Genomic DNA, 24,898 nt, shown 5'->3' on the forward strand with positions numbered 1-24,898 from the left:
AATAAAGCTGTGAAGACCAAACTCAATACATGGATGTAAAATTAGAAATGAGAGCCTAGCGGCACCACACGAAAAACTTATATATATTTTGATATTTCTCGAGCGCAACCTAACCATAGTAGGAGTATCTTGCAAATTACAGGTTTTAAACTGTGGAATGACTTCCCTAATGAGATTAAAATCTGAACTTCTCTCAACCTGTCTACAAGAGAGAGTAAGAAATGCTTTACAACCATCATGAAACCAATTCTACCTGCACGTTAACCTTTGATCAACTCTTATTGTGAACATTAATTGTGCACCGGTTCTGTTGCTAAACTGCAGTCTCTAAATATCACTTAAGACTGTAAATTATTTGATAAATCTCTTTAGCAACTCTCATATGTTAAGTTACTTCTCGTTTGTTTTTAAGTGTAAGTTAATCTCCAATTATGTTTACATTTTGCCCAAAACATGAAGGTATTAGTGGGTTGATGTAGCGAGGAGTCCTCAGTATCACGTAACAAATGTATGTTCTTTATATAGATAAAATATTGTTATTATTACTATAATTACATGGGGGGGGGGTTAAGTAACAAGAACACCATTCAATTAAATGCCAAAACTCGGATCCCAGGAGTCAAAGCTCGATAATTACATGACTAGATTGTAATTATAATTACGCGGACACAACACAATACAGTGGAAGAAACCACTTCCTTGCTTAACCAAGTTAAAAAAGGAAATTATTTTTCTCCGGTGAACAGGTTTCGTCTGAGTGGTTTACAGGCTGGCTTTGGTCTGCAGCAGTTTGACCTGTCCAACACCATCATCGCCGACACCTGCCCGAGGGAGCCCGTGTGCCGGGAGAGGGACAGGTTCTACCGCACCATCGACGGCTCCTGCAACAACCTGGACAACCCCATGTGGGGCCAGGCCAGGACCACCTTCCAGAGGCTCCGTCCCCCACACTACAGTGACGGTGAGTGTTGTCACAGTCCTCACTACAGTGACGGTGAGTGTTGTCACAGTCCTCACTACAGTGACGGTGAGTGTTGTCACAGTCCTCACTATACTACAGCGACGGTGATTATAGCAATTATCAGCACAGACAAACATAGTAAACTTGATCAACACAAATTACAAGTCTAACAACTCACATCAGATCAATGAGGATGAAACACAGGCCGTCATCCCCAGGGAACACCCAGACACTGACCAGCATCAACATGTCAAGATACAAGAACACAACACATGTGTGGGATATCTGGGGCTTCACTCATACATTCAGTTATTTACTTATTGGATTTAATAAATCGAAGGACCACCCACTTTTGAGAAAAGAGGGGAAACTAATAGAAGTGATCATTAGAATAACACTAGGGAACCAGTGTCTACGGATAATCATTAAAAGAATAATCACTTGAAATAATGAATGGACTGTATTATTAATTAATTAAAGTCAGAGCCTCAGAGACCTACATTGGGGGGGGGGGTATTTCTAGAAATTCATATACATCTAGGAACCAGTGTGGTTCGCCACCAGTTCATTGTTGAGTAAATGATATAATAAATCTAAACTACTATAGATTCAAAATATGAGAACTCAAATTGTGAATATTAAAGATCATGAATTACTGAGCAACAGTCAGAGCAAACACATTAATTACCAATCATCATTTATGGTAACAATCTATTCAATGCAAAGATTCTACAGGAATTATAAAAGAATCAAAATTCATATTAAATAAATTTGTACGAAAAATGTCTTAGCTTTAAGACGATTTCTGTAACATCATTCCCGCCAAACACACACCGAAACTACGACGTTAGTACAACGTTCGAACAAGTTTTAACACCTCCTAACCAGTTATAACAACCAATATAACAAGTTGTAACTACGTTCTAATACGTCATAAACACGTTAAGCCAAGATGTAACAACTTTATTACAAGTTGCCACAAGCGGAAAATAGAGACAGTTTCGGCTTGTGTTTCCAGGGTTTCGTCATTCGTCCTCGTGTTCACAGGATCTCCACAAAGAAAGAACTCGAGGTGAATATCACGAATGATGAGAAATAACTTGATGACTCCTCGCATACACGCTGAAATCGGAGAAATTTAAGTAGCATTTGAATAGGCTACGTTTTATTTTCAATATTCATGAAAACGGAGGAAATTGTCGAAATTTTACTAACGTTGTATATTGGGTATCCTCGCTATATGATGACAAACTACTCACAAATATATAATCTAGGATGATGCATCAAACGAGAAACATATACTTATCGTGAGCGTATTGAATACTGAGGTCTGCCGGAACCGCGTCAGCCAGTCCCTGGCGTCCACTGCTGTGTACGTGTAGTTACGGGTCTTGGCTTCAATTGTTGACGCGTTATTAACTTGCTGGGCACTATAGAACACGTGGATGAGTAATTATTAACTGTTGACCGAGTATCAGCGTAATTCTTGCCGATAAATTCCCCAGTCACTACCACGTGTCTCGCCACTCTTCACGCCAGGGCTGCCTCCTCTCGCACAATGGCGTCGCCGCCTCCCTCAACCCGTCTCTCGCATTCACCACAGAAATTATTAATCACGAATAATTCTTTTCCACGCAATTATGGATGTAATACGTTAATGAGAACTGGGTTGCAATTATAGGGATTTAAATATTATCATATTCTCGTTTTATGGTGTTAAACGAGAAATGGAGAAGATTTTATTTTCTCCATGACATTCGTGCGTAACAGAAAGGACTGCTAATACATAACAATTTAGTTAATAACTCTCGGTTTGTGATTATTGGGAGTTATATTATCCGTGAGTAATTATTACACGGAATACTGATAATTTTAGAGAACCACATTCAATTCTCTAACACATTGGTAATAAATGTGTCTAACTGGACATTATCTGACGCAATGTTGCTACTTGATTTCATGAGAATTCTAGCATTAATACGCAGATGCAATGGTTAATTTATGTTGACACTACTGTTAGTGAAATTAGTAACTACTGCAGTTAGTATATAATGATAATGATTTATTATAATACAATAGTAGTTTATTAGTGTTGGAAATTTCCAACAACATGTGTAAACAAACGATGGTGTTGTTACAGGTCTGTCCCGGCCGCGCGAGAGTGTCGGGGGAGGGAGCCTGCCCTCCGCCAGGCTGGTGTCGACCAGTGTTGTGGGCGACCAGGACCGACCCAGCCCTGACCTGACCCTCTCCGTCATGCAGTGGGGGCAGTTCATCGACCATGACCTCACTCACACCCCCATCAACAGGCTCGGTGAGTATTGACCAGTCTTCATTGTGTACTGTAACACAAGCGTGTCCCCTCGTGCTATTTCTCACAACGGTTGTGCGCTGTTGGGGACAGGAAGTGTGTACTGGGTACACTGAGGTCTCTTCTTGTCCACTGCTGACCTGTCCCAAGATGCAAGCCACAATAACTGTAACTCCCAAACACATATTTACGGCTACCTCAGCCGAGGCATACAGTTAAGGAAGACATTGCCCAAATACTTCTGCCACCTCGAAAATTTAACTGTGATCCTCCGTTGTAGACCACTGTGGTAGCCAAGTTGTTAATATGTCAGTATCATGAATGTGGCGATTGTCTTTGCTAGTGTTGTCACGTCCATTTATTTTCACTTGCTGTTGTTGTGGCTTAATATAGGTCTTGTATTTGCAGCGTGAGACTCGCGGTAACTCTCCTGGGCTGCACAAAGTGTGGCTCCAGGTCCGCGGCACCAACTCTACCACTGGTCTAAGACTGGTTGAGCAGTGCAGTGTTCTTTGTTTAGGTTCAGAAAGGCTGTTCTTATGCCTTCTAACTTTGTGAGTGGTTTCTAATTTGATACTATTTATATGTGTGTTTCTGTCATGAGCTCTGAATGATGTTCAGCATTAGGTTTTCTGTTCTGCTGAATTCTCTTAAGCTGTGATTTACTGTTGTAGTCCTGCAGCAGTCTACAGTCCTCTCGTAATTCAGTTTCTAAGTGCAGGCGATGAGTCATAATAACGTGGCTGAAGATATGATGACCATATCAAACCACAAGATGGTGAGACGGCGACGTTTCGGTCCGTCCTGGATCATTATCAAGCCGATGGACTATTATCAAAATCGACTTCATAATGGTCCAGGACGGACCAAAACGTCGTCGTCTCTTCACCTTAAGTTTCTAAACGTAGTATATCTACATGGATCTGAAACATAAGGGGACCCATTATTGATCCTCGCGGAACCCCGCTCATCAGTTCTCTTCTGATAATGTTTATCTCATGATGACTGTGTTTTCCATCAAGATATTTCAGATCTAGTCTGGTGCCGTTCTTATTATGGCAGATTGTTTCTCTTCAATCCCATGTTGCCCAACTGGTTGCGAACCGTTCCTTCCTTATCCTCTTATTTCCCAGCTCCTTGTCCCCATTTTCCAAGCGTTTCTGACTATTGTGTTCAGGCGTTGCAAGGGATGATTGTCTTCGTCAGTTTAGAGTTAAATTCTCTAGTTAGTGACTAATACAGTCTCCACACCGCCTTCTTTAGTATCCGTGGCTAAATCTGGTCCGAGACCGCTGGGTCTGATACATACAGGTGGACCAGTTAGGTCTTCTGTATTCTTCCAGCTGTGACACGAGAGTCTCGCCTGCACTTACCCCTGTCAGTACTGTAGCTGACAGCTCTTAAAGTCTCACTTTCATACTGCTTTAAATTTTCCGATTAGTTCTCAGCAAATTTCCTGTTTTTGTTAGTTAATTATCTTCCTTCATAGTGAACAAATCCACAAGGGCCGTGACGAGGGTTCGAACCTACGTCTGAGAGCATCATTCTCTCAACCCTTTTCAGAATTAATTTGGTACCATTGTCATGGAAAGAACTCTCGTGGGCCATGGCTCCCGTGGGCCATGGCTCCCGTGGCCATGGCTCCCGTGGGCCATGGCTCCCGTGGGCCATGGCTCCCGTGGGCCAGCCTTAATCTGACTAACCAAATAACGCGTACATTCTCTACCAGGCGAGGAACAGACTCTACCATGTCAATAAACAAGTGGGCCTGTTCGTCATGGGGACCTGGAGAGCAGATATGCAGGGAAATTACTCAGACACACAGGTGTCAGCTGATCACAATTTAGATGGCCATTACATTGAGTTACATTACATAGATGTGTAGCAACTAAGTTCAACTGGGGAAGCCTATTAATTATCTGATATTTTCTATTTGTTTTTAATTATAAAACATAATCGAAAATTTCAATGCTCATTGACGCTTAGTTGTCTGATTTTGGTAAATTTTATATTGTCAAGTAAGCATCAGTCTGAGCTGCATCCTAACAGACCAGATCATTGTTGTAGTGTAGTGAATGTATTTATGTACTAATGATGCATTCCATCAACGTTATTTATCAGGTCAAAGATAATTACATGAACATAATACATATTGAGTTTGAGGTATATTAAGGAGCATCCAGTACTAACCAGCCTAGTGTATGGCAGACTGGCGAGCACTGTGTTACGGCCTCACTCAGGCAGCACCCGGACTCTCTTCACTCAACTTTCTATAGGGCCTTAGTGCCTCTTCTGACCAGACTTATCCCCGAGTCTGGATTACGTTATTAAGAACTTATCAGTAACAGACAATCCAACGAGAATGGAGGTAAACAACATTAAACAAAACTATCACTACACGTACTTCAATCTTATTTACACCTATCTTGAGACGATTTCGGGGCTTAACGTCCCCCGCGGCCCGGTCTTCAACCAGGTCTCGTTTCTGTTACACCTCCCCACCCCCCAGGAAGCAGCCCGTAGCAGCTGTCTAACTCCCAAGTACCTGTTTACTGCTAAGTAACAGGGGCATCAGGGTGAAAGAAACATTTTGCCCATTAGTCTCCGCCTCCACCGAGGATCGAACCCGGAACCTCAGGACTACGAATCCGAAGCGATATCCCCGCAGCTGTCAGGCGCTATTACACATATTATACATATACAGCACAGATAGCACCGTATGTATCACTTTCACGCAAGACACTACAAAAGAAATTCTGCAATCTTGTATTACGTTAAGTCCTCCTTCGTCCAACACTCAAGGTTCCATCCCTGAACCTGTCTTCTGAGACACCCACACTGGCCAGTCCACTTTTCTTGGCAATTGACGGGTCAGTCCTCCACAGTATCATCACAGGGTCTAAACACAGCCTCGAAACACAAGCACTACACTGGCTGGCGTCCTCTAAAGGCTTCAAGTCTAACAAGCCTCAACTTAGAGAACAGACAGACGCGAATTCCATCTATTAACACAACTGGGCCACCCCGGGATGCATCACTCCAGTCACCAACAGCTGCTGGCTACCACAGAGAAGTCACCGCCTCCACCGACCAGGCCCTAATTGTTCCCACGGAAACATGTGTTGCATTAAGGTCTGTCCTTGCTGGCCACTCCTGGTGGACTGTCCTTGCTGGCCACTCCTGGTGGTCTGTCCTTGCTGGCCACTCCTGGTGGTCTGTCCTTGCTGGCCACTCCTGGTGGTCTGTCCTTGCTGGCCACTCCTGGTGGTCTGTCCTTGCTGGCCACTCCTGGTGGACTGTCCTTGCTGGCCACTCCTGGTGGACTGTCCTTGCTGGCCACTCCTGGTGGTCTGTCCTTGCTGGCCACTCCTGGTGGTCTGTCCTTGCTGGCCACTCCTGGTGGTCTGTCCTTGCTGGCCACTCCTGGTGGTCTGTCCTTGCTGGCCACTCCTGGTGGTCTGTCCTTGCTGGCCACTCCTGGTGGTCTGTCCTTGCTGGCCACTCCTGGTGGTCTGTCCTTGCTGGCCACTCCTGGTGGTCTGTCCTTGCTGGCCACTCCTGGTGGACTGTCCTTGCTGGCCACTCCTGGTGGTCTGTCCTTACTGGCCACTCCTGGTGGTCTGTCCTTGCTGGCCACTCCTGGTGGTCTGTCCTTGCTGGCCACTCCTGGTGGTCTGTCCTTGCTGGCCACTCCTGGTGGTCTGTCCTTGCTGGCCACTCCTGGTGGTCTGTCCTTGCTGGCCACTCCTGGTGGTCTGTCCTTGCTGGCCACTCCTGGTGGACTGTCCTTACTGGCCACTCCTGGTGGTCTGTCCTTGCTGGCCACTCCTGGTAGTCTGTCCTTGCTGGCCACTCCTGGTGGTCTGTCCTTGCTGGCCACTCCTGGTGGTCTGTCCTTGCTGGCCACTCCTGGTGGTCTGTCCTTGCTGGCCACTCCTGGTGGTCTGTCCTTGCTGGCCACTCCTGGTGGTCTGTCCTTGCTGGCCACTCCTGGTGGTCTGTCCTTGCTGGCCACTCCTGGTGGTCTGTCCTTGCTGGCCACTCCTGGTGGTCTATCCTTGCTGGCCACTCCTGGTGGTCTATCCTTGCTGGCCACTCCTGGTGGTCTATCCTTGCTGGCCACTCCTGGTGGACTGTCCTTGCTGGCCACTCCTGGTGGACTGTCCTTGCTGGCCACTCCTGGTGGACTGTCCTTGCTGGCCACTCCTGGTGGACTGTCCTTGCTGGCCACTCCTGGTGGACTGTCCTTGCTGGCCACTCCTGGTGGACTGTCCTTGCTGGCCACTCCTGGTGGACTGTCCTTGCTGGCCACTCCTGGTGGACTGTCCTTGCTGGCCACTCCTGGTGGACTGTCCTTGCTGGCCACTCCTGGTGGACTGTCCTTGCTGGCCACTCCTGGTGGACTGTCCTTGCTGGCCACTCCTGGTGGACTGTCCTTGCTGGCCAATCCTGGTGGACTGTCCTTGCTGGCCACTCCTGGTGGTCTGCTCTTGCTGGCCACTCCTGGTGGACTGTCCTTGCTGGCCACTCCTGGTGGACTGTCCTTGCTGGCCACTCCTGGTGGACTGTCCTTGCTGGCCACTCCTGGTGGACTGTCCTTGCTGGCCACTCCTGGTGGTCTGCTCTTGCTGGCCACTCCTGGTGGACTGTCCTTGCTGGCCACTCCTGGTGGTCTGTCCTTGCTGGCCACTCCTGGTGGTCTGTCCTTGCTGGCCACTCCTGGTGGTCTGTCCTTGCTGGCCACGGTACCCCCCCCCCCATCCCCCCACATCACTTCTGAGGAACCAAAAGTGTATAGTAAGAAGGACACAACACAGGTGTCAGATCACAGCCTTCCACCGGGGAACAGAAAATGGGGTCAGGTGTGGTCAATAGATGGCGTTAGCATCGTCACAGTAGGCAGTAATGGCAAGGTTGTTGTTCTAGGCAGAAAGGTTAATATAGAGTATGGAATGTGATCATCACTCATGTGTAGAGCATGTGTAGAGTTCATTTCCATTATTTTCATAATATGGTCGCAGTCTATTAACTCTCCGGGAGAGATGGAAGTATTGTTGGCATTGTTCATTGGGGTGGATGACCATAGATTCTATAACATTCATTATTATCAATTAACTTTACTTGTTACATGTTTGTGTGAGTGAACGCAAGCTTTCTGGTGATAACAAGTGTGTTTGTTGGTTGGCCAGGGAACATGAGCGGCATCCAGTGTTGCAGTACCAACGGCCGCGGGCTGGTGGACGCCACCTTCCGCCACCCCGCCTGCTTCCCCATCGAGATCCCCGCCGACGACCCCTTCTTCGGCCCGAGTGGCCGCCGCTGTATGAACTTCGTCAGGTCCATGTTCGCACCCCGCGCCAACCCCTGTAACTTAGGATACGCTGAGCAGGTGAGTTATGTGGGGGCTGGAGTTACTTACACTGACTCACACATCTATAATCTCCCTTAACACATCACAATTATACCCCAAAACCTAGCTACATTTAGAGCACCTCTCCCCGCCAGATGAACCAGGTCACGCACTACCTGGACGGGTCCAACATCTACGGGTCGAGCCGCCAGGAGGAGCAGCAGTTGAGACTGTTCCGTGGCGGCCTCCTGAGGGTGCAGGAGAAGGACCTCCTCCCTCCTGACTTTGAGGCCATGGAGTGTGAGTCTGCCAGGGACGGAATTCCTTGTTTCATAGCCGGTAAGTGTGGCTTGTCTTCCTTGCCCTCGTGCTCAATTGTCCTCTCATGAAGAAATTCTGTGTTTTACAGAACAAATATATTTCTTTATACCTGTCCTCCGTCATTCATCCTCCAGTTTATCACTATGTTCTTCGTCTTTATCCAATCATTTGCTTCTATATCTTTCCATTTTCCAATTCGTCTGCTCAAACTTTCTCTTAGTTTCTGGGTTTATTGCAAATATGTACCAAAGAAACTTTTGGTTAAATAAATTACAATCACTGTGAATGGAGGACAGATTACACTGTCCTCTCAGTAGGGAAGCTACAGCACATCCCTTCCCAGCACACCCCTTCCCCGCACATCCCTTCCCAGCACACCCCTTCCCAGCACATCCCTTCCCAGCACATCCCTTCTCAGCACACCCCTTCTCAGCACACCCCTTCCCAGCACACCCCTTCCCAGCACACCCCTTCCCAGCACACCCCTTCCCAGCACACCCCTTCCCAGCACACCCCTTCCCAGCACATCCCTTCCCAGCACACCCCTTCCCAGCACACCCCTTCCCAGCACATCCCTTCTCAGCATACCCCTTCCCAGCACACCCCTTCCCAGCACACCCCTTCCCAGCACATTCCTTCCCAGCACATCCCTTCTCAGCACACCCCTTCCCAGCACACCCCTTCCCAGCACACCCCTTCCCAGTACATCCCTTCCCAGCACACCCCTTCCCAGCACATCCCTTCCCAGCACATCCCTTCCCAGCACACCCCTTCCCAGCACACCCCTTCCCAGCACACCCCTTCCCAGCACACCCCTTCCCAGCACACCCCTTCCCAGCACATCCCTTCCCAGCACACCCCTTCCCAGCACACCCCATCTCAGCACACCCCATCTCAGCAAGTAAGGTCTCAGAGTTTCCTAGTGACATAAAGTCCAGTGTCCTCGTGTGTGGCACCTTTGGGGATCAAACACCAACGGTTACGAGGAGTTGAACAGAGGTTACAGGGAGGAATCAAACGGTGAAGATCAGAGCCGTTAATTAACGACCAACATTTACCAGTTAAGTGAGGTTAAGGCGCAGGGAGCGTTGCAATGGTGGCAGCGATGGGATATCACTGCTGCCACCATTTATAATGTATCTCAGGTATATCATTACTGATATCACCACCAAGCGAGTTGTTTACTAATTATGTAGTTTTACATATATTACATATATACAGCACAGATAACACCATATGTATCACTTTCACGCAAGACACTACAAAAAAATTATGCAATCTTCTATTACAGAAAGTCCTTCGTACAACACTCAAGGTTCCATCCGCAAACCTTTATTCTGAGGTTCAGGGATGGGCTGGTGGTTCAGGTTCAGGGATGGGCTGGTGGTTCAGGTTCAGGGATGGGCTGGTGGTTCAGGTTCAGGGATGGGCTGGTGGTTTAGGTTCAGGGATGGGCTGGTGGTTCAGGTTCAGGGATGGGCTGGTTCATGTTCTGCTGTAACAGCAGAACATGAACAGTTCTGCTGTTACTCATTCACTCATCTATCCATGGGAATTAGTTACGACTCAATCTTATCTGCTATTTAATTTGCATCACTTCACCAGGTGACAATCGTGTGAACGAACAAGTTGACCTGTCCGTCATCCACACCGTGTGGGTGAGGATGCACAACCGCATCGCCCGGGAGCTGGCCCGTCTCAACCCCCACTGGTCAGACGAGACCATCTACCAGGAGACCAGGAGGATAGTGGTGGCCATCTACCAGCACATCATCTACAACGAGTGGCTCCCTCTTGTCATTGGTAATCATTACTTTCTTTGTCTTGGTTCGGTACTAGAATTAGAAATAGTTCTGAATATTAGTAGCAGTCGAAAGCCCTAAGCCTGCTGAATTAGATGACTGAATTAATCGATTAAACTGGAGAGTGTTTTTTCCATACGGACTTCGTTTAAGGTCATTAAAACCTTAATGACCTTAAACGAAGAAATCTCTTCGTTTCTCTTCGAAGAAATCTCTGCAAATCTTTTCTTGAAGAGATTTGCAGAAATCTCTTTTGATTGGTTTGTTGAGCTCACCAACAGCTCAGGTTTGTAAGTCGACCAATGGATGATTAAAGGACAAAACATATGTACATTTTTCTCAACTATACGACACAACTTTAGGTTTAAGGGTGTGATTATAGATACGAACGACTCGACCTTAACTGACAAGGTCGTTTGTTGTCACAAACAGTGACAACAATACAAACAGTGGCCACAGTGTAGACAGTGGCAGCAGTATAAACAATGGCAATAGTAGTAGTAGTTATAATAGTTCACCGCACGTGGAATATAGTGGGAGAGGTAGTTGACTACAGTAGTTGACCACAGTAGTAGTTGTAGTTGACTAAAGTGTAGAAATAGTTAGATGGAACATTACTAATGACTGGAGCAGTTGAATAGAAGTCGCAAGATTTTATTTGCAGTAATATAAGCAGGAAGAGAGAGAGAGAGAGAGAGAGAGAGAGAGAGAGAGGGGAAGAGAGAGAGAGAGAGAGGGGGAGAGAGAGAGAGAGAGAGGGGGAGAGAGAGAGAGAGAGAGAGAGAGAGGGGAGAGAGAGAGAGAGAGAGAGGGGGAGAGAGAGAGAGAGAGAGAGAGGGGAGAGAGAGAGAGAGAGAGAGAGGGGGAGAGAGAGAGAGAGAGAGAGAGGGGAGAGAGAGAGAGAGAGAGAGAGAGAGAGAGAGAGAGAGAGAGAGAGAGAGAGAGAGAGGGGGAGAGAGAGAGAGAGAGAGAGAGGGGAGAGAGAGAGAGAGAGAGAGAGAGAGAGAGAGAGAGAGAGAGAGAGACAGAGAGACAGAGAGACAGAGAGACAGAGAGACAGAGAGACAGAGAGAGAGAGAGAGAGAGAGAGAGAGAGAGAGAGAGAGAGAGAGAGAGAGAGAGAGAGAGAGACAGAGAGACAGAGAGACAGAGACAGAGACAGAGACAGAGAGAGAGAGAGAGAGAGAGAGAGAGAGAGAGAGAGACAGAGAGACAGAGAGACAGAGAGAGACAGAGAGAGACAGACAGAGAGAGAGAGAGAGACAGAGAGACAGAGAGAGAGAGAGACAGAGAGACAGAGAGACAGAGAGACAGAGAGACAGAGAGAGAGAGAGAGAGAGAGAGAGACAGAGAGACAGAGAGACAGAGAGACAGAGAGACAGAGACAGAGAGACAGAGAGACAGAGAGACAGAGAGACAGAGAGACAGAGAGACAGAGAGAGAGAGAGAGACAGAGAGACAGAGAGACAGAGAGACAGAGAGACAGAGACAGAGAGACAGAGAGACAGAGAGACAGAGAGACAGAGAGACAGAGAGACAGAGAGAGAGAGAGAGAGAGAGAGAGAGAGAGAGAGAGAGAGAGAGAGAGAGAGAGAGAGAGAGAGAGAGAGAAGAATGACTGAGTGTTCTCTTCTATCTAGTATCAAGCTACGGAATTTTAAGTATCATAATTAGTGCCAGCCTCTGTGGTTGGGTCACCGTGAGTGTGTCCTCAGGCCGCCACTGTCCTGCCATGACTGGTCTGCCATGATAGTCGCTGCCATAATATTATCAACCTCACAGGCAAGGACTACATGGCCGAGAACGGACTACTGCCGCTGCGATACGGCTACTCCAGGGACTACGACGGCGGCCTCAGTGCGGCTATATTGAACGAGTTCGCAACAGTGGCCTTCCGCTTCGGCCACACCCTCGTCCAGGGCATGATTCAGTAAGTGACGAATAAGATTATTTTCCCAGAAGACTAAACCTTGTTGCAGTCTTTTTCTTTATGCCCGGTTCCAACACCCTGTTGTGGTAAGACAGGAGCCATATCTAATAGCAGTCATTTTCTTGAAATAACACTGTTAAAATATTTAAACTTCATATCCATGTCTTCAAATTCATGTTTATTTTTTCTGCATGTTGAAAGTCTTAAAGTCTTTACTGTGGTAGTTTAACTGTAACCATCTGATCTGTGCTTGAAACTTTCCCGGGAGTTTGCTTCTATAATCTAATTTCATAACTTGTTCCAAAAGAATTACAGTCTAATTTTTGAGGGAGTTTCTAGTTTTAATTTATCTGAACCTAAATGTCTCCAATTTGAACATATTGCATCAAGTTCAGTATCTGATTGATATACAATGAACAGTGCAATCAGTATTAACTTTTCGGTGGAGTTATCATTCGCGTGATCTGGTGCGTCCTCCGGCAGGCTGGTGGGGAAGAAGGGGATGAAGGACGGAGGAACGCTGCTGCTGCACGACAACTTCAACAACCCGCGACAAATCTACACCCCGGGCAGACTGGACCAGTTCCTCCGGGGCCTGGCCACACAGCCCATCCAGCAGTTTGACAACTTTGTCACTTCTTCACTCACTAACAGGCTCTTCCAGGTGAGGTTTCCCTCTCGTCATTATGGCCGTTGGTTAGTGCGTCCGTCACCTGAGTTTGTAGTCACCTTTCCCTTCTAAGCCCACGACCCAATATGAGGCTGTCGACCGCCAGAGGGTGCAGACGTTCTCGGCCCTGCTCTGCAGTTTGCGCCCAGCTAGTGTTGCTGGTTGTTGGTGGTCGTGGGCGTTGCTGGTGCGGGGTGGGCCTGCGATATGGGGTCTCCCATGCCCCCGGTGAAGAGGACTACATCGGTGAGGCTGGATTTTTCTACCTCTGTGGACTATACGGCTCTCGGGGTGGCGTTAGTGGACGTGCTACATGTTGCCATTATGGATTTAATTGGTGTCCAGCTCCTCAGTGACCCCCGGGCGGTGGTTAAGTTCTAGTCGCAGTGTGTCTTCCTGGATTTTATTCGTCGTTATGAAGGGTGCTCTTTCCTGATGTTGGACGCGTTCTAGTAAATTTATATCCATTTTACAGTAAGACGACCAAAACTGAACTGCATAATCTAAATGGGGCCTAACCAGAGCAAGATATAGCTGAAGAACAACACCAGGTGTCTTGTTACTAACGCTTCGATTAATAAATCCCAGTGTCCTATTTGCCTTATTACGAACATTTATGCACTGATTTTTTAGTTTTATATTCTTACTAATTATAACTTCCAGATCCCTTTTGCAATCCGGCTTTGCAATCTCAACAATATCTAGCTCGTATATTGTAACTATCATCATGACCTAGCCTCAAAATCTTACATTTGTCAGCATTAAACTGCATTTGCCAATCTTTTGGCCATTTAAAAACCCTATTTAGATCGTCTTGAAGTGATAGTGAGTCTTTTCGTGTTAATTTCCCTGCCGATTTTTGTATCATCGGCAAATTTGCAAACGTTGCTACACAAACCTGAATCTAAATCATTTATATATATTATAAACAACAGAGGTTCCAGGACAGAGCCTTGAGGCACTCACTTACAACACTTTCCCACTCTGACTTAACCCCATTTATACTAACTCTTTGTTTCCTTTGGTATAGACATGCCCTAATCCAACTTTATATAGCACTCTCAATACCATGAGCCTCTATCTTTTCAACCAGTCTTTTATGTGGCACTGTATCAAAAGCTTAGCTATAGTTAAGGTACACAACATCACAAACCTTACCACTATCAACTGCCTCAACTATGCTGGAACAAAATGATAGCAAGTTTGTTAAACATGAACGGCCATTTGTAAAACTCTGTTGCGACTCATTTAATAATTTATGTTTAAGATGAAGATGAAGACGTTTTGAATTTATGTTTAGATGAAGACGAATGGTATTTGCAGTTATCGATTCAAGTAACTTTCCCACAATAGACGTTAAGCAAATTGGCCGATAGTTTGAAGCAAATGATCTATCTCCTTTCTTGAAAATTGGTACCACATTAGCAACCCTCCACGACTCTGGCACTCTGCCTGACTCAAATGAGTTATTAAATATGGTAGACAGTGGCTCGCAAAGCTCCTCTTTGCATTCTTTAAGCACCCTGGCAAACACTTCACCCGGCCCTGGGGATTTGTTTGGTTTGAGTTTTACTATTTGTTTAAGAACATCCTCCCTGGTAACTGCTAAAGTAGTCAACCTGTCCTCTTCCCCACCCACACAGACTTGTACGGCTGAAGGCATAATGTTAAGTTCGTTAGTAAATACAGAGATAACATATTTATTAAAAATATTACACATCTCTTCGTCATTATCCGCTATCTGACCTGTCTCAGTTTTTAATGGACCTATCCTTTCCCTAATCTTTGTTCAATATAACTCGAAAAACCCTTTAGGATTTGTCTTTGCTTGCTCTGCTATGCGAACTTCATAGTTTCTTTTTGCTTTCCTTATCTCTTTTTTAACACTTCTAACCAGTTGTATGAATTCCTGTTCTAAACTGACTTCCCCATTCTTAATCCTTTTGTATCACGCTCTCTTTTTACCTATAAGGTTCTTCAGACCCTTTGTTATCCATTTCGGGTCATTATTATTCGATCTATTCAATTTGTATGGTATACTAAGTTCCTGTGCTTTGCTTAAAACATTTGTAAATAAGTTATATTTTAAATCCACTTCGAAATCCCTTTTCATATCACACATCGCTGGGTTCATGTCTCGCTACAAGACCGGCCCACACCCCATGCCCAAGACTTTACAATCTATTTCACCCCAAAAATTTATTAGGCCATTAAAATCAGCTTTTCGAAAATCTGGCACTTCAACAGAATTTTCTCCTTCAAATCTGTTCCATTCTATGCTAAATCTGATTTCTTTGTGATCACTGTACCCTAGCTTACTCCCTTTTTATTTATTTATTTATATATACAAGAGTTGTTACATTCTTGTGCAGCCATTAGTACGCACAGCGTTTTGGGTTATTAAAGACGGAGGTTATTCGGGTTTATTAACTTCGGGTTATTAATAACATTTCGATGTTATTAATTTGTATTTCCTTGTTTGTTAACACTAAGTCTAAAATGCTATTTTCCCACGTTGGTTCCTTAATGTGTTGCGTAAGAAAGGGATCGTCAATTAATTCTAGAAAATCTTCTGCTTCATTATTCCCTGTTTTGTTAATCCAGTTTATTCCACTAAAATTAAAGTCACCCATGACACAAATACTGCTAGACCTAGATGCTTTAGATATTTCATTCCATAGGTGCTTTGCTTCCATTCTAAGTTTGGTGGCCTATATATAACTCCTATTTTAAGATTTTTAGCTTTTTCGTTTAATTCAATCCACATAGTTTCAGTGTGTGGCTCAGTTTTGATTCCCTCTTTGAGACTACATTTCAAATTTTCCCTAACATATATGGCTACTTCCCCTCCTTGTCTAATATATCTATCTGTGTGAAACAGTTTAAATCCATATATTTGATATTCAGCTAATAGTTCTCTATTTTCTACATTCATCAACGTTTCGATAAGTGCAATAATATATATTTTTTTTCTGTACAGACAAGAGCATTTAAGTCGTGTATTTTGTTTCTTAGACGTCTACTATTAGTGTAATATACCCTAAGTGTATTGTTATTTTGAGGCCCTTCTCTTTCCCTGATCATTTTGCCAATTCCTTTCTCCCACAAACACATACTTTTATTACCTCCTTCCTCCAAATCAATTCCCATACTACTATCTACTAACAGTTTAAACCCAAACAAACGCCTCCAATCACTGGTTCCAACGAGTTCGCAACAGCAACAACCCCAGCCCTCGATAGATGCACCCCATCACGAGCATACATTTCATTTCTTCCATAGAAGTGTTCCCAGTTATCATGGCAATTGACACCAAGTGCTCTTGACAACCATTGATTTCCAACTCCCTTTCTTGGAAGAATGTGACATATGATCGGGATTCCTCCATTGCTCCTAACCAATTCTATGGCTGTCTTAAACCTCTATCAGTGCCTCACTCCTAACTCATCCAACATCATTTCCACCGGCACTGATACAAATAATGGGTTTGTTCCCATTTCCCATCATAATATCATTAATGTTTCCAACAATATCACCAATTCCAGCTCCGGGATAGCAAACCCTTAACCTGTTCCCCCTATCTCTGGCACTAAACGTTCTGTCTAAATACCTCACCTGGGAATCTCTCACAACCAAAATTCGCTTGGTACTTCCTTTACGTTCTGAGCACCTTGAAGTACCTGCGCTACCTTCGTTGCCTTCCCTTTGGAACGTACTGCAGGCTCCCCACCGTACTCGTCTTCCAACACGGCGAAGGAGTTAGAAGTCCTTAGGACATCAGTAGGCGGCCTAGTCACAGTCTTCTTAAGACTCCTGTCTACAACATTCCAAGACGAAGAATTTCTACTGCTGCTCTCCCCCTCTTCTTCCTCTTGACATTGTTTCATATATTTTAGCTCCTGCATCTGTCGTAGCTCCTCCTGCAGGGACTCCACCTCTGCCCTCAGAGCTCCCCACAGCTCCCTCACCAGCACCAGTTCACTCACTACACCTTCCATTTTCAGAATCAAGACAATTGGAGCTCAGCCAACACACCCTCTCACTGTGATTCTCGCGAGGTGCAAGTCTAAGTGCAATTAGACTTGAGCCTAGTTATGAAGCCAGATAGGTGGTGTACGTAATAATCCTTCCAATGGCTCCTCATTTGATGTGTACTTCTGTGTATACGAATTGGGGTCCTGTTTTGCCCTTTTTTGTGTGTTGTTTCAGGTTTCTGTGAGTGTGTGTGGGTTCCTGTGGTTATATTTTTACCTTCTTTTGTGTTTCATTATTCTTTTGATAATTTTACCATTTTGTGTTACCTTGTGTTATTTACCATTAAGGTTCTTATTGTTATGTATTCCCTTCTGATTTCCTTTGTGTTTCCTTTGGGGAAGGGTCACGCTGTGTTTTAGGGGCAGGGTGTTTTTGGGTGTGTGTATGGTGTTTTATTTGGTTTTGATACACTGTCATTGCATTACTCTTCTTTCGCTCCTGTTCTAGAACTGTGTTATGTGTGACATTGTATATAGTATAGTTTTGGGGATTTTAAGTTTTTGAGTTTTGTGTACTTGGTTGTGTTCCTATGCTGAACCCAGCAGCTATATTTCCTTTATGGGTTTTCTTTTTATCTTTTCTTGGGGTTTTCTTACTAACAAACCCTAAATTGCCCACGACCTAACAACTATCAACCATCTTGTGGTGGCCTTAATCACCCTCTAGAGAGAGGGTGATCAACCTCAACACCAAACTGACAAGGTCTTCTTCTTCTTCTTGAGAGTAGGTGCAGTTTGCATGAAGTGTTTACCCTGCCGATGACTGCACCAGGACAGATGTTGGGAGACATGTTTGACGTTGAGGAGGATAATAATGTCAAAAGAGCTAGTTACGTTGTGCCGTAGAGAGAGGAGCGGCGACGAAAACAGAGGTGGATGGTAGAGGGAGACTTGCCGCAGCATAGGGCGGGACGACGAGTATATGGCGTCAGCTGATCCAAGGCGTAGCGTTGTGCAGAAGATGTCCACTAATATTTCTCCGGGAACTTGTATATCGGAAGGCGCAAGCAGTACGCTTCCCAAATCATCCACGTGTCAAAGGACACCCATCCACCAGGCGGCGCCTTTGGCCGAGACATCCTATCCGGTACCCTATAAAGAAACTCCGTTACCCATGGCACCCAGATAGTAGAAGAGCACCACGGGATCGGAAGCACCCGGGCATCCCGATAAGGGCCCAACACCGGACCTTCACAGGTCACAATCCTGGCAGCCAGGACAAGGATCCCCCCAGACTGGAGCAACAAAGGAGGGGAAACCGCAGGAGACACAGGCGCGGCAACGATCCTGGCACTGGGCACAGGAGCCGAGGCCCCCTGGCGTGCATTTTTCCGCAGCACCTCGACGAGGTCCCGATCATCAGAGGCAACCCCCACAGCGGGGATCCAACAGCAGGAGGCGCAGGGGGGGGGGACACAGAAAGCAATTCAGAGCCCCTCACAGCCCCGACATCTACGGCGGGGGACGTCAGAGCACCATACTCCCCCATTTTCTCCCAAGGCACACCATGAAGGGGAGACACACTCCGAGTCCGCCGCGAACGCTTCAAGACAGGCCGCACGACACCACTCCTACCAGGCCCCTCTGCAGGCACAGCCAGCATCTTCACATCCACACGGTCCATGCCCGCACCATCCGAAGAATCCACAGAGGCCACATCACCCACACTGTCCAGATCATCCAGAGGAAACAGCCTCAGAACACGATGCGCACGTTTCTGCAAAGGGACGGAAGCATCAGAACTACAGTCGCCGACACACACAGGCAAGGCAGGCACCTCCCCCTGCTGAAGCATCCCCTCCAAAACATCAAACAAAAACCCACATCCCCGAGAGCCACACTGGGACATCCTGCACTACACGCAGCGCAGGCGACAGCCCGACACCCACACACACCGGCTCAACAACCCCAGGGGCCACAGCAGTTACCAGATGTGTTGCACAGGACATAAAACTCGCCTCAACAGGTAGAGTAGCAGACAGGCAATCAGGCGCCGCAGGCACAGTACCCACCCCATCCTCAGTACCGTCTGAAAGCAACAGGGGCGGAAAATCATCCGCACAAAAAATATGCACCCGACCAGTTGGTCCCACGTCGCACGCTGCAGCCAGATGACCCTCAAGACCACACCTATAACAGGTGCATGGTTGCCACAGATACAGGCAGCGTAGCGTGTCACCCAACACGGACATCGACGACGGGACACTACACTTCAGTGACATCGTCAGGGGTGCGGGAGCCATCAAGCATACCAGAACAGTGTCCAGCAAGGACCTTGTTCCAACGAACACTTAACACTGTCCCAAACCGTTTAAAACAGGAGGTGAGAAATTCGTCTTGAAATTCGAAGGGGGCACCGTGCACTGCCACATACATCAAGGCGACACTAAGATTCACCACTTGAACAGAACCAGTAGTATCAGGGAGAGGGTAAACACGCCCTTCACACCGCTCGAGAAACGCCTGAACGGCAGCCTGAAGGCGAAACTAGACCACAGCACCGTTTCTCTGAAGCAGCTGAGCGCCCACTAGGTCCGACAGCTGCACATGTTGCACGTCCACCAGGGCGACACCAACCAACGGATGGTCCACCGGCACCGTAAATGCCAAACCAGCCGACAATGTCCTCTTCACTGGAGGTCGAGAAGTCCCCATGGCAAATCCAAACGCCACTCTGCCAGTGGCAAACCACCACCAGCAGGGCAACCAGCAATCGTCCAACATAAACACTAGCCAGGAGCAGAGACACCTCAGTAGCGTCCAACCCGGTCGGTGGTTGCCACTCAACTCCTCGGGATACAAGCTGACGAGGTCTGGCTGCTGGCTCATCGGATTCTATTGTGTAGTTAGTGCTGCCATCTAGTGATGGTCAGGTGGTGGGGAATTCACTAACAGGTAATTAGCATAACGATAATTGCCAATCCTGGTGACCCCCAATGATCGTTTGATGCATTTATTTAGTGGGTTGATTAAGTTTATTAATATGATAGAGAGCGGTTGCTGTGTGCAGGAATGAGTTAACTCCTCACTGTCTGGCCACTTAAAATGATTGACTTATCCAGATCAATTATATATGTGGCGTGTGTCAACATGGTTTGTGCAGGTAAGTATATTAGATTATTTGGCAACGCAGTCCATGAACAGTTTCAGCAGCAACTGTTGGTGTTTCAGACTCCACAGATGCCCTTCGGGATGGACCTGGTGGCCCTCAACACCCAGCGGGGCCGCGACCACGGCATCGCTCCTTATAATGAACTGAGAGAAGCTTGCGGACTTCCAAGGGCCAGGACCTTTGAGGACCTGCTCGACGTTATTCGGCCGGAGGTAAGGCTTGAAAATAAAGAGAGAGCAACAGTAGCTTATAATGAATATATCGTTTCCACCGAACATACAACAAATGCTTCATGTTGTCTGTAATAGTTACGCTCTACATATTAATCTTTTGGTTAGCTGAACACATTACAATGTAGCGATGTAAGGAACAACTGCCACCAACACCTCACCACCACTACAGTGCCCACCTGCATCCACCACCCTCTGTACACTGTGCACATAGAGAGACCTCCCACCAAACACGCAACACCACCAAGTATTCCCCTTTTATACCACGAATTAAGTTAGGTCACCATTACAATCATCAGTATATATGGCCTGGCAGAGCCCACTGAAACACCCTCCCACCGACACTACTAAAACAGCTATAACCATCTTCTCCTTTAATATACTCAACACTCCAGTCATTGCTCTCCCACATCACTTACCCCTAACAAGGACCTCCCACACCTAACACCAGGTGCAAGGGACTCACTAATCATCTCCCACCTGCAGCCTCCACTAAGATGAGATCACTGCTCCCTGTACAGGTGGTGAACGTGTTCCAGCAGCTCTACGCCTCTGTTGATGACATCGACCCCTTCGTGGCCGGTATCTCTGAGCGGCCCGCACCGGGGGCTCTCCTGGGACCCACCTTCAGGTGAGTGGGCATGGGAGGAGGGACCCACCTTCAGGTGAGTGGGCATGGGAGGAGGGACCCACCTTCAGGTGAGTGGGCATGGGAGGAGGGACCCACCTTCAGGGGAGTGGGCATGGGAGGAGGGACCCACCTTCAGGTGAGTGGGCATGGGAGGAGGGACCCACCTTCAGGGGAGTGGGCATGGGAGGAGGGACCCACCTTCAGGGGAGTGGGCATGGGAGGAGGGACCCACCTTCAGGTGAGTGGCAACAGGAGGGACCCACCTTCAGGTGAGTTGCAACAGGTGGGGACCCACTTTCAGGGGAGTGGGCATGGGAGGAGGGACCCACCTCCAGGTGTGGTGGGTCCTGATAAGCAGCATTATGGGAGACCTCTGGCAGGGGAAGCAGTGTCATGGCTTCCACTGCCAGTGGTCTGGCAGAGGAAGCAACCGAAAGAACTCTACACAAAAATTTTGTTATCCCTGGAACATAGGAATTATTGACAATTCATATTATTCCATTACAAAGGAGTTCATCACAAACGCATCTTTTCCCATCAAGCACAGGATTGTCTGACCACACACATGTTCTCACGTGATTGGTCAGTCGTCCCTCTGTGTGTGGCGACACACAGAGGGACGACTGACCAATCACGTGTTCTCCCGCCACACACAGAGGGATGACTGACCAATCATATGTTCTCCCGCCACAGGTGCATCGTCGGTGACCAGTTCATCCGCCTGAAGCGAGGAGACAGGTTCTTCTACGACCTGGCGGACATGCCCGCCTCGTTTTCTGAAGGTATGTTTACATCTTAATTCAGCTGACACATAAAGCAACTATAAGAAAAATATTAATTTATGTTAAGTTTACCAGACACGTATGTTACTGGCCATTTTGGATATAATATAACTGTTTTATAAACTAGTGCATCCACATTAATGAAACACAATAGTTATCCTTGATGTCATTTTCTATATACTAATAGAAGCACGACCTAATGTCTGACCTAATAGCCCAGACTAACCTAACCAACCATCAACAATGATGCATATCACACTTACAGTAACAACTCTACTATATTATCAAAATTCTTTTTTTTTTTTAGATATATACAAGAGTTGTTACATTCTTGTACAGCCACTTGTACGCGTAGCGTTTCGGGCAGGTCCCTGGAATACGATCCCCGCCGCGAAGAATTTACTGGGCGCAATTCCTTAACTGTAGCCTCTGTTTAACGCAACAGTAAAATGTGTACTTGGATGAAAAAACGATTCTTCGCGGCAGGGGATCGTATTCCAGGGACCTGCCCGAAACGCTACGCGTACTAGTGGCTGTACAAGAATGTAACAACTCTTGTATATATCTCAAAAAAAAAAAAAAAAAAACGGTTGTTACAACCAAGTACCCATTTTGCTGTTGAGTTAAACAGAGGCTACAGTTAAGGATTGACGCCCAGTATACACATACAACAATGATCACAAAAACACTGATCCAAGAACAAATCCACAAGGGCCGTGACGAGGACGACGGCCCTTGTGGATTTGTTCATTTGATGCATCACGCAATTGTGATTTGTGTGTGTACTGATCCAAGTATGCGGAAAAACCACATGTGAAAAATAGAGAATGCTTAACGCGTTTTCGGCTTAAATCGCCTTATATATATATATATATATATATATATATATATATATATATATATATATATATATATAGAAGGGAGTACCACCTCTAGCTGGAAGAAGGGGGACCCATAGCCTCGGAGGAAACCACGCATAACGCATTAGAGGGAATGTTTAGATCCCCTCCAATACAGATATATATATATATATATATATATATATATATATATATATATATATATATATATATATATATATATATATATATATATATATATATATTTATATTCCACAACAGAAACTGTCCATGTTGTGGAACACTACTTGAACTATGCTGTTAGGGTAGATACCATCTCTGGTATCTCTGCTGGAATTCAAAGTTATTGCATTATTTCCTTAGTAAGTGTATAATGCATATCACACTTGCAGCACAACTCTACTCTATCCGGCTGATGTCATGGGCGCGCGTCCTTTGTGAGACTGGGGACATGTTGGGCTACGTCCAGCCCCTCGCCTTCCGTCGGCCTCGAGGACTGTGAGTTACTTTGTATACATTACATTCAAATTAATTTTATTCGCTTAACCTTTTGTTTCTGACCAGACTGGCACCAAGAATTAAGTGTCTGTCTCTAAACATCTATTAAAATTAAGTGTTTTGGCCGAGAGCTATAATTGGTTTCCAAGATAATTTCGTGGTTTTGATTTTTTTAACCCCCTTGACTTACAAATGTGTTGACCTAAATGCCGTATGTAAATCTTTTTATGAGTTACATAATATTTGCGCACACTCTATATACTGCCATAAACATTTAATTTTGTTATCAAACAGCATAAGTTAGTTATTTCATAAATTTTTTTATTAAGAAAAACCTTGGATAAATTATGTTACTTTTTCTTGAATATTTAAATTATGCTATTAAAACTTGGTTGCCATGATGTAGATTAATATTATTTTATTTCTTAGCATTTTTAAATGTTAAATTTATCAATAAAACAAGATTTGATCATTCATCACTTCCTCTTTTTGGTTAAAAGTTTATTGGGAATATCAAATTTATTTGTATTATAGAATTTCCCCACAAAGAAAATCAATATATCTGAGGTGTAGATCATGTACTATACGCCGAGGGCATAATGCTAATGTTAGTGTTGCTTCACACCCACGACCCAGGCGGCCATGCCCTGGTGGCTGCTCTCTGCATTAATCATCAAGCACTTCAAGTATAGACACACAGTGGGAATGATTATATATTTTTACTTTTCCAGTTTTGAAGACAATTGGTGCTTATGTGTTGAAGTGTTGACTTTGTTTCTTTCAGGAACGAGAGAATTCCTTGTGACAGTCCCGGCATCCCGGGGCTCGACCTCTCACCATGGATCTCCCGGGCTGAGTGATAATGGCTTCGACACCCGACACCCGCTCCAAGTGTTGTGACACCCGACATCCGCTCCAAGTGTTGTGACACCCGACACCCGCTCCAAGTGTTGTGACACCCGACACCCGCTCCAAGTGCTGTGACACCCGACACCCGCTCCAAGTGCTGTGACACCCGACACCCGCTCCAAGTGCTGTGACACCCGACACCCGCTCCAAGTGCTGTGACACCTGACACCCGCTCCAACTGTTGTGACACCCGACACCCGCTCCAAGTGTAGGTCATGTGTAACACATTCACAGAGTGAAGTCGTTTATTTTGACAAATATATTAACAAAAAGTATGCTTACAGAACCAGTAACATTGTGTAACAATATTACTCACTTTAAAATGCTGTAATTATTAGACATAAATAAGGAAAACTGCTTATTAATAAGTGTAAACATTCAGCAAGAACATACATAAAGCTTATACAAAATTTTAAATTATATTTCAACTGATATATATTATGGAAGAGGGAGTCAGCTGGAGCAGTTAGCAGCAAAGTCAGCGGAGAGTCATATAT

The 24,898-nt window shown here is 45.9% G+C and overlaps 1 protein-coding gene across 1 annotated transcript in view; it reads left to right on the forward strand.

Moving 5' to 3' along the window:
* LOC123758057 (salivary peroxidase/catechol oxidase) overlaps positions 1-24,888 on the forward strand; it is a 39,128-nt gene extending 14,240 nt beyond the window's left edge. Inside the window, exons 7-18 of the mRNA XM_069320910.1 lie at positions 747-961; positions 3,102-3,275; positions 8,462-8,661; positions 8,778-8,961; positions 10,549-10,746; positions 12,528-12,675; positions 13,159-13,339; positions 20,551-20,703; positions 21,243-21,352; positions 22,046-22,134; positions 23,387-23,492; positions 24,277-24,888. Coding sequence (XP_069177011.1) covers positions 747-961; positions 3,102-3,275; positions 8,462-8,661; positions 8,778-8,961; positions 10,549-10,746; positions 12,528-12,675; positions 13,159-13,339; positions 20,551-20,703; positions 21,243-21,352; positions 22,046-22,134; positions 23,387-23,492; positions 24,277-24,352 — 1,834 coding nt within the window. The 3' untranslated portion in view covers positions 24,353-24,888. The remainder of the gene's footprint in view (positions 1-746; positions 962-3,101; positions 3,276-8,461; positions 8,662-8,777; positions 8,962-10,548; positions 10,747-12,527; positions 12,676-13,158; positions 13,340-20,550; positions 20,704-21,242; positions 21,353-22,045; positions 22,135-23,386; positions 23,493-24,276) is intronic.
* The last annotated feature ends 10 nt before the right edge of the window (positions 24,889-24,898 follow it).

The sequence above is a fragment of the Procambarus clarkii genome, chromosome 1 (assembly GCF_040958095.1).
Source record: "Procambarus clarkii isolate CNS0578487 chromosome 1, FALCON_Pclarkii_2.0, whole genome shotgun sequence".
Taxonomy (NCBI): domain Eukaryota; kingdom Metazoa; phylum Arthropoda; class Malacostraca; order Decapoda; family Cambaridae; genus Procambarus; species Procambarus clarkii.